Source organism: Hordeum vulgare, chromosome 2H, assembly GCF_904849725.1.
Source record: "Hordeum vulgare subsp. vulgare chromosome 2H, MorexV3_pseudomolecules_assembly, whole genome shotgun sequence".
NCBI lineage: Eukaryota > Viridiplantae > Streptophyta > Magnoliopsida > Poales > Poaceae > Hordeum > Hordeum vulgare.
This window is the reverse complement of record NC_058519.1, coordinates 339,796,493-339,807,344: the sequence shown is the minus strand read 5'-3', so window position 1 is coordinate 339,807,344 and position 10,852 is coordinate 339,796,493. Positions and strand designations below refer to the sequence as shown.

General features: G+C 45.0%; 1 protein-coding gene across 1 annotated transcript; it reads right to left on the bottom strand.

The window, feature by feature from the left end:
* Positions 1-2,406: 2,406 nt before the first annotated feature.
* On the bottom strand, positions 2,407-7,557 carry LOC123426214. The gene is made up of 7 exons (XM_045110002.1): positions 7,368-7,557; positions 6,726-6,848; positions 6,336-6,503; positions 5,947-6,009; positions 5,687-5,725; positions 5,162-5,261; positions 2,407-2,889 (listed from the first exon to the last, which is right to left on the bottom strand). The coding sequence occupies exons 1-6, from the start codon at positions 7,410-7,412 to the stop codon at positions 5,229-5,231; spliced, it is 471 nt and encodes a 156-aa protein (XP_044965937.1). The 5' UTR covers positions 7,413-7,557; the 3' UTR covers positions 2,407-2,889; positions 5,162-5,228.
* Positions 7,558-10,852: the final 3,295 nt, after the last annotated feature.

Below are 10,852 nucleotides of genomic sequence, written 5' to 3'. Positions count from 1 at the left end.
GCCCGGCGAGCGTTAGCCACCGGAGCGATGAAGCTTGGAGGAAACCACGACACGCCCCCTACCTGGCGCGCCAAATGTCAGATTTCGGGCTCCGGAAAACCCTAAACATTCGAACTCAGTGGCGTGTACGAAGATCTCGCACCGGCTCGCCTCACGTAGCTCGCTACTTGCTGAGAATGGCTAGGTTTACCCAGGTTTGGGCCGCTGAGAACCTATCCTCTACACAGAACATACCCTACTCCTGCTTTGGTGGATTGCCACTCTTGGAGGTGGGTGGATGAACTAGTATAGTGCTCGGGAGCCTCCGGAGGCTGGGTGGCTTTGTGTGGTGCTAGCGGGTCAATGAATCTGCCTCTCTACGGAGCAACCTATCCTCTACATATAGTGGTGGTCCCGGTCCTCTTCCCTTATCGTTTCAGCGGGAAGGGATCCGACAACGGCCAATTTTGAAGGGGAACAGGGGAACTTGCTCCCCTGCCCAAAGTTGGTCTTCGCCTGCAAAGTGGCTGCCCGCGGTGCAGGGACATGCCCGGGGATGACGTATGTCCTGCTGGCGGGCAGCGATGGCCTTGTTGCACCAGAACGGAACCTTTGCAAGATGCTCTAGGAACCCGGGTACGTCCTCGTCCCCTTTGCACTAAAGGGGAAACTGCACCGCCCTGTTCTCTGCTACTCGTCCGTCCTTCCTCTGCGTCATCCTTGACTCCTAAGGTCGGGCCTCACCTAGGAATATCCTCCGCTCCAAAGTGGTCCTGGGAAGGTCGCCTGCGGGTCTTGATGTTGTTCTTCCTCGCGAGGCTTGTCCCCTTGCGAGAGCCTTGCCTTGAGTGGTGCCGTGCTCGGTTGTGTTCGCTTGATGAAATGGGCTAGATTTGGGCCACATGCAGGCAGGTCTGGGTACCCCCATTCCCAGAATTATGACAGGCCCCTCTACGTCCTCAGGGGAGGGGTGATGTCTACTACGCATACTTCTTCTTGTAGACGTTGTTAGGCCTCCAAGTGCAGAGGTTTGTAGGACAGTAGCAATTTTCCCTCAAGTGGGTGACCTAAGGTTTATCAATCCACAGGAGGCATAGGATGAAGATGGTCTCTCTCAAGAAACCCTGCAACCAAATAACAAATATTCTCTTGTGTCCCCAACACACCCAATACAATGGTATGTTGTATAGGTGCACTAGTTCAGCGAAGAGATGGTGATACAAGTGCAATAAGGATGGTAGATATAGGTTTTTGTAATCTGAAATTACAAAAACAGCAAGGTAACTAGTAACAAAAGTGAGCACGAACGGTATTGCAATGCGTGGAAACAAGGCCTAGGGTTCATACTTTCACTATTGAAGTTCTCTCAACAATGATAACATAATTGGATCATATAACTAGCCCTCAACATGCAACAAAGAGTCACTCCAAAGTCACTAATAGCGGAGAACAAACGAATAGATTATTGTCGGGTACGAAACCACCACAAATTTATTCTTTCTGATCGATCTATTCAAGAGTCCGTAGTAAAATAGCACGAAGCTATTCTTTCCGTTCAATCTTTCATAGAGTTTGTACTAGAATAACACCTTAAGATACATATCAACCAAGACCCTAATGTCACCTAGATACTCCATTGTCACCTCAAGTATCCGTGGGCATGATTATACGATATGCATCACATAATCTCAGAATCATCTATTCAAGCAACACATAGAACTTCAAAGAGTGCCCCAAAGTTTCTACCGGAGAGTCAAAACGTGTGCCAACCGCTATGCATAGGTTCCCAATGTCACGAACCCGCAACTTGATCACCAAAACATACATCGAGTACTCACATGAATCAAACATGTGCCAACCCATATGCATAGGTTGCCAATGTCACAAACCCGCAAGTTGATCACCGCAGATAGACACGTGCAAGACATACATCAAGTGTTCTCAAAGACTCAATCCGATAAGATAACTTCAAAGGGGAAACTCAATTCATTACAAGAAGGGAGCACTACTAGGAAAAGGCCTGCTAGTGGCGCACCTATTTTGGCTACTAATGGCGCACTACAGGTGCACCACTAGCATCAGGCCATTAGAATATTTTACTAATGGCGCACCAGGCAGTGCGCCATTAGTATAGCTCATGGTGCGCCATTACTATCTGGTATACTAATGGCGCACTAGGCAGTGCGCCATTAGTATAGCTCATGATGCGGCATTAGTATGCCTCCCAGGGGCCATATTTACCCATGTGCTGTGGCTTACTAATGGCGCACTAGTTGAGGATGCGCCACTAGTGTGCTTTTTGCAGTGCGCCACTAAAGTGCTAAATAGTGCGCCACTAGTATGAATATTAGGTTTTTTTTTTCTGATTTTTACACAGGTTACAAAACATACTAGATCATGAAAGGCGCGCGTTGCCGCACCCATCCATTTTAAAAATGGATTGATAGGATATTTGTAAATATATAGAAACAAAACATGTAGACAGATTTGTAAAATTTTTGGTCGGTAGCAGCCAAGGAGTGCAGTAGTTGAGCAGTAGGTCCCAGGAAGAAGGCCTATACACTATCACATTATGAAGAACTATCTGTCAAAGGATCAAAGTAGTGTCCGCCATTCTCTGCAAACAACCATGCCCTGAACGTAAAGCTCCTTTGCAAACTCTTGGGAAGGCGGGCTTGCTCTTCGGTGTCAGTGGCTTGTTGTGTGAACGAGGCAGTGGCCACTCCCTCCCCTCCCGTCATGCAAGTCTGGAGAAGGCGGGCTTGCTCTTCGGTGTCGACGGTGGACAACTTCGTTAAGGCCGTCGTGCTTGTCGTTGTTGTGGAGCAGCCAGTGGCCGTTATCCGTGTGAGCAAGAAAAGTTGCTCTTTGGCACAGATCCGCTCTTGGGAGGAATCAAACTAGGGGCAGCTGCACAGAGAGGAGAATAAAATAAATCTTAGGAGCAATGTGATTCAACAAACATTATTAAGAGCTATAAATCTCAATCAAGCAGGAGTCTTCAACTGTAGAAGCAGAGCGATTAAACTCGCACGTACTTTTAAAGAAATATAAAGAAGAGAATGGCTTGAAGATAAAAGTAATTGGGGCATTAATATATGGCACTGCAATCTTTTCTTCATCGGGGCACTGCTTGCTCGAGCCAGATTGCAAAAACAAAGCTACTCAGCATGAGAACAGTACACCCAGTTTTTGAAAGTTTTCAGTTTGGCAAGTGGCAACAACGAGAGCAGACAGCCAAACAAGTTACTACTCTAGTTATTAACAAGCACGTCTATCAGGATATAGAAGCAACGTTGCTGGCCAAAATGCAAAGCACGAGAAAGGTAACAGGATAAATAAAGACCATGGATGATGAGAAGTCTATCAGGGCAGGATTCTACAGAACCTCACTAACCTTAAGTTGCATTTGCACAATTCGAAGGAACTTCTTGGTCAGACAGAACGACGAAACTGAAACTAACTTAGCCCAGCAACCAGCTCTCCGAAAACTGCTTGATGAGTCACAATTCTACTCCCTCCGTTTTTAAATATAAGATATTTTAGAGATTCAATTATAAACTACGTACGGATATATATAGACATATTTTGGAATGTAGATTCCCGGCTCATTTTACTCCGTATGTATTTCATAGTAAAATCTGTAAAAGGTCTTATATTTATAAACCGAGGGAGTAGGAAACAAACTACCTAGTAACTTGGAGCAAAATAGCAGAACAACTGATAAAGTCTTGAAACTTAGCCCAACTACCAACATTTCTGTCATAAACTAGAATTTAACCGAGGTGAGTTCATCAGACGAAACTGAAAGGGCGGGACCATCAAAGAGTTTCTGTAAAGCTGATCTTGTATCTATATGACAATCGTCCTACATCATCCACGGTGTAAAAACACAACATGCAGTGAATCAATCATGCACAGAATGGTGAGCAGAACAGACAATCTGCAGATCAAACCCTTCACAGTATCATCCAGTTTACTACACCTTAACAACCAGAAAACAAAATGATCAGCCTAAGTTCACGAGTCCAAACCGAAAGGGGAATACCAAAGATTTCCAGTTAGCAATTTAGCATGATCCTATATGACAATTGCGCTGCATAATCCATGTTGTGAAACACATAATTTGCACATGGTATGGTAAGGATGACCCGAAATTTCTTTTGAAGTACACAAAGAATCTGCAGATTAAACAATCACAAGATCATCTGCAAACTCAACTTGGTAGGAGTACATCTTAACATATAACAAGAATAAAAATATCATAGAGCATGTTTGGGGCATCCTTGTATGCATGTATAAGATGATTCAGAGTAAAAAATGGAAGTTAAGCGAGCCATCTAGGAGTATATCATAACAGAAGAACAACGAAATTATCACTGCAGTGAGTTTGTGGCATCCGGTTATATGCCTCATCATCAAACAAACAAGCTTTTCAAACAGAATCCTAACAACTGAACAACATTCCTTATATGATTCAGAGTAAAAATTGGAATTGAATTGGGCCATCTAAAGAGTAACTGATCCATGCAAGAACAAAATTAGCACAAGCAGCAACAAAAGTTTAGAAACAGTTGGAACAGATTAGCAATGAGATGATCCATCATAATCGCACCAAAATTAACTCAAGTCGTAGTGGATAAGCTAGGCAAGAAGAAAATTCACTAAGGAACAGAGCAACGAGAAGATCATCCAACTTTGCACCAAAATTCATTCAAGTCGTACTGGATAAGCTAGGCAACAACCATTTGGTGCCACAAAATGTGATCAGTAGTAGTAGAACGCAGTACAGTTATACAAACAAACCCTTGTCCAACTCAGCTATGGAGGTCACCGGGGAAGAGATTGGAGGGGCTGGTGGTGTGGAATTTGGTGCTAGTGTACAGTTATACAAATAAATGTGATGTGCACATTTTATTGAATATGTGATTTGGGCCAAAGCAAGTGACATATTTTTCGGAGAATGGGAGAGGCCAAAGCAAGTGAGTACTGCTTTTGTTTTATTGGCGGTTCAACATTCCCATTTGTGAGCATTAATTATATTAGTGTACTCCATTTTCTGTTAACAATGGTGGATACATGCTATGTTGCCGGTCGTGCATTACTTTTGTAGTAACAACTGTCATGAACATGGGGGTGCTTTAGATGATGTGCATGGCAGCAGCCGGGGGAGATGGCTCACCATGGGGGTGCTTTACACGATGCAGTGCACTGCCGTCATGCCGTGGAAGGAGCAGGGAGACGTCGCCTCATCGAAGAGGGCGAGAGAGCATAGGCGATGGCTGAGTAATGAAAGGTATTATGAGCATCAGAACAGGTTTGAAGAACATAACTCCGAATGTATTTTGAAAGTGCTAAGCCAAACAATCAGTAGAAGCTAACAAGTCGGTACTTTGTGAAATTTCTGACGAACTCAGAATAAAAGTATATGTCCAGAACTACCCATCCTTTTCTTTCTTCGAGGCTACATTCCAGTTGTACACTTGAACCCCACATTTAAACTACCAGTATATGATGAACAGAACGAATGTCACATGCGTCAAAGATAGATCTGTCTTCAATAGCATGCAGGTTCCTAGTAACTATCTTAGTTGATCTTAACTTAGAGGGAGAAAAAATTGAAGGACTCTATATATCATCAGTTCTTTTATAAATGAGCAGGTATATAAGCGCAAATGAAAACATGCAGAGCAGAGTATAGTTTAACCTGTAAAATGAGCAGGTATATAACCATCCATTCTTTTGCCTTGTCGAAAATGGTGCCATAGGAAAAAAAGATAAGATTCTTGACAACAAATGAACAAATGCATATTTAGAGAATTACATGGAAAATAAAGTAAACATCATAAGGGCATGTAAAGAAATTAAAGGGCACAAAGGTTAAATGTCACAAGGGCATATAGCTGCTTGACTTTTACATTTCGTGGCCTTTAACAGGGTACTTGTTTGGATGTTCAGTAAACTTACTACAATTAGTAACCACTTAGAAGGTAGCACGACTAGTCTGTGACACTGTAGTAACCGAACCACCTGCCATGAATTCAGCAGTTAGAAATTGTAGCATGTAGGCAGCCAAACCAATTATGGTGCCGGAGAATGTAGCATCAGGATGTATTACACGACCATAGCAGGCCAAAAAATCATGTGGTAGGAGCAAAGAACCTATTGCAAGAACAGAGATAAATCCGGCTGTAGTAACACAGGCAATATAGATTATTTCTTTCGGGCATGGAGTTTTTGCGCAAGAGATTAAATTCTCCCTCATGTGCTATACAATCAAAACAAATAGTCCTAAAAAAAGGAAATTCATAATTATTCACGATGTGTTCTATTAAACTGTAGAATGAGTGACTCACCGTCGTTGGTCGATCGGATGCTGAGGGTCGTGTACGTTGGAGGCTTGGAGTTTGGAGGCGCTGTGGAGCGCTTTTTAACAGGCCAAGGCGATTCGAGCGAGACAGAACCAACCAAAGCGACACCTTATCGAGCCTCAGCTCAGCTGCACACACAATTTCTTTAATTCTCTGCAGTTGGATGTACAAAAACAAATGTAAGAATGATCTCAATACACACATGCTATTTTGGACATGCATCTATGCAGCCTTCAGTCCACTGGCCGACAAGGTTGGCATCTTGCCACAAACAGTGCATCAATACTATCAAATCCATCGTCTATCACTTTGTAATAACCTGCTGGATGTGGAATCATCATGAGCGGTTAACATAGGCAAGCGGAGGGGATATACCGTGTCGAGGGAATCTGCGCCGAGGTCGGCGAACTTTGTGTCCCCGTTGACGAGGGTGTCTTGGGCGACGACCAGCTCCTTCTTGACGATCCCGCACACCTTGTCGATGGTGTCCTTCTTGGCCTGTACGTCAAAGGAAGGATTTGCAAATTCAGAGCACATCTTGAGTGACACATCGCCACCATCGTCGTCAGACAAACAAATACTCGCTGAGAGCATTGAGCATGAATTTTGCTGGGAGATGCTCGTTGGAGCATTGAGCGTGAAGATTGAAGAAGACGGTGTAGAATGGAGGAATGTGTGTGCGTGTACTGAGCAGGCCAGGTTGAGGAGGCGCTTGGGCGGAGACGGCCGGATCGAGATCGACGGGAAGCTCTGCCTCGAGAAGCACGCCGCGCACCGCCGCCGGCTGCTGCTGCTGCTTACCTGGACCCAATGCTCGGGGAAGACGGCCGATCCGGACATGGCGACGAAGGGGGCGGACATGGCGAGCGAATGAGGCACGATGGAGATGGGTCCCGAGGGAGGAATGAGCCGAGCCGGAAGTGCGGAGTGATCTACCCTAGGTCGCCAGCCCCCCCTTGGGCCATGGGGACGAGCGGGAGAGGGAGGGAGGGGAGAAGAGAAGGGAAGGAGACTAACCCAAGGGCCGCGCGGGGAGGTACCCGACGCCGTCGAGGAGCGCATCCGACGAGGCTCGCCGCCGATGAGGCGGCCGCCGCTGGGAGGGAGAGCAGGAGAAGGGGAGGGATACGGGGGAGAGTAGGAGAAGGGGAGGGATACTTGGTCGATATGGGCACAAGGGCCGCGCGGGGACTGGCATGGGGATTTTAGCGAGGGTGATAGCAATGGAGCATCCCCACGGGTGCGTCATTAGTAATCTTTTTTTATAGCAATGGCGCATCTTCAGGCGGTGTGTCATTAGTAGTTTTGCAAAAATAAAATAGTAGTGGCGCACTGGGTGAGTGGTGCGCCATTACTAGTTAAACTAGTAATGGTGCACTCTGCCCTGGTGCGCCATTAGTAGTTTTGCAACAAATTTTTTTATAGTAGTGGCGCACCGAGTGTGTGGTGCGCCATTAGTGTCCATCACACTAATGGCACACCTGCACATGATGCGCCACTGCTATATAGTAGTGGCGCACTACTTGTCTGGTGCGCCATTAGTGTCTATATCATCTATAGCCCTTTTCCTAGTAGTGGAGAGGGGGAAGAACATCGTAAGATCCAACTATAGTAGCAAAGCCCACAGTACATCGAGATCAAGACATCTCAAGAACACGAGAGAGAGAGATCAAACACATAGCTACTAGTACATACCCTCAGCCCCGAGGAAGAACTACTCCCTCCTCGTCATGGAGATCGCCGGGATGATGAAGATGGCCACCGGAGATGGCTTCCCCCTCCGGCAGGGTGCCGGAACGGGCTCCAGATTTGTGTTTGGTGGCTACAGAGGCTTGCAACGGCGGAACTCCCGATCGAGGTTCCTTTTCTGGGCTTTCTGAATTTATAGGAATTTATGGCGGTGGAATTACGTCGGTTGGGCCCATGAGGAGGTCAATAGCCAGGTAGGTGCGGCCTAGGGGGTGGTCGCGCCTCCCGGGCTTGTGACTCCCTCGTGGCTCTTCTGGCCTTCTTCCAAACCTTCGGGGGTCTCTTTTGGTCCCAAAAAAACAATCGTAAAGTTTTATTCCATTTGGACTCCGTCTGAAAAAGGGTCAAAAACACAAGAAAAAACAGAAACTGGCACTTGGAACCAAGAAAGATAATAGCATATTCATGCATATAAAACATCCAAAGTTGACAGGATAATAGCATGGAACCACCAAAAATTATAGATACGTTGGAGACGTATCAAGCATCCCCAAGCTTAACTCCTGCTCGTCCTCGAGTAGGGAAGTGATAAAGAATGAATATTTCATGTGGAATGCTACCTAGCATATTTTTCCTTTGTAACTTCGTTCATGTGACATGAATGTTCAGATCCGTAAGATTCAAAACAATAGTTTGCTATTGACATGAAAACAATAATACTTCAAGCAAACTAGCAAGGGAATGATGAACTTTCGAAATAACAAGGCCAAAGAAAGTTATCCCTACAAAATCATATAGTCTGGCTATGCTCCATCATCCTCACACAACTAATTTAAATCATGCATAACCCCGGTATTGGCCAAGTAATTGTTTTCGCACTCTTACTTTCTCAAACTTTTTATAACTATCACGCAATACATGAATCTGAGCCATGGCTATAGCACTATAGGTGGAATAGAGTGTGGTGGTGGTTGTGAGACAAAAAGGAGGAGATTGTCACATTCACTACAGGAATCACCTTCTTTGCCGTCTGCCATCATAGACGGCAAAGACAAATACCCGGACGGCAAAGATAGTACCACAAACGGCAAAGATTGTCACGGCCGGCAAATTTTCTGCGTCACCCTATGACGGCATAGGACATTCTTTGCCGTCTGCCCCCCCAAAGCGGACGGCAAAGCTCTTTGCCGTCAGCTTCCCTGAGGAGCAGTCGGCAAAGAGCTTGAGACGGCAGCTGAGAGGCATTGCCTCCGTTAGGGGTTAACGGAGGCTCTTTGCCGTCTGCCTGCTGGTCAATCTTTGCCGTCTGCCCTATTGAATATCTTTACCGTCTGCCGTGTCCTCCCCTCCCCCTCTCTCCACTCCTGCCCCTCCTCTGTGCCCTCTTCTTTGCCGTCTGCCCCCCCCCCCCCAGCAGGCAGACGGCAAAGAGCCTATATGGCCAGCTGCTACTGCCCAGGAAGCACAGCTGGGTGCCATGTGGCACCTTTGTCGTCTGCTGGCTGATGGCAAAGGCCTTTGCCATCAGCCAGCAGACGGCAAAGAGCCCATATTGTCACTGTTTTGTTTATTTTATGTTATTTCACAGCAATAATATATATAATTCATAGCACATATATGATATATAGTTCACAACACATATATGATATACATATAAAGTTCACCAATGTCATTTGTTCATCAATGGACATCCATATATCGAAAGAAACCAACATATACAAAGTTTCATCCATATATATATACATATAGTTCCACATATTTTGTTCATCAACACATTGTTCATCAACACATACAAAGAACCAACACACTGTTCATCAACTCAAATAAAAAAGGAAACTAAAGCACTCCAATGCCAGCTTCCATGCATGTAGTACATCCAATCTGCAAAATGGGAATAAGAAATTAAGTAGAAGAAGAACAACAACATATATGACAAATAAGCTAAATTGAAGAAGAAAGAGAAGAAGCAATAAGAGAACAAGGAGAAGAAAAACAAGGAGGAGGAGGAGGAGGAGGAGGGGAAGGGGAAGGAGAAGGAGAAAGATGAGGAGAAGAAGAAGAACGAGGAGGAAGAGGAGAAGAAGAAGAAATCAAGAAGAAGGAGGAGGAGGAGGAGGAGGAGAAGGCCCTGGCCTTCTCCTCCTCCTCCTCCTCCTTCTTCTCTTCTTCTTCTTTCTTTTCATTTTGCTTATTTATTCTCCTCTTCTCCTCTTGTTGTAGCTAAATTACCTAATTATGTCTTTTTTGAGCTAAATATTCCAATTATGTCCTTTTAGAGGAAAAGAAGCTAAGTATATAATATTCATGAGCTAACCAAGGTTTTTATGCCATTTTGAGCTTATTACGGTATTTTGGAGCTAAATGGGCTAACTATGTCATTGTTGGGTTAATTAAAGCAAGGATAATATGAAAGAGGAGAAGAAAGAGGAGGAGGAGGAGGATAAGAAGAAGAAATCAAGAAGAAGGTGGAGGAGGAGGAGAAGGAGGAGGAGGAGAAGGATAGAAGGTCCTTGGCCTTCTCCTCCTACTCCTTCTCCTTCTTCTCTTCTTCTTCATCTCTTCTTCTTCTTTCTTTTCATTTTGAGCTTATTATGGTAGAAGAAGAAGAAGAAAGAGGAGGAGAAGAATAAGAAAGAGGAGGAAGAGGAGAAGAATAAGAAATCAAGAAGAAGGAGGAGGAGGAGGAGGAGGAGGAGAAGAAGAAGAAAGAGGAGGAGCTTATTATGGCATATTTTCTAATGTTTCTAATCTTCAAGTGCATTGCATTCATCTTGATCTTGTGATCGTCACGCACCTCAGCAACATCCAACTCC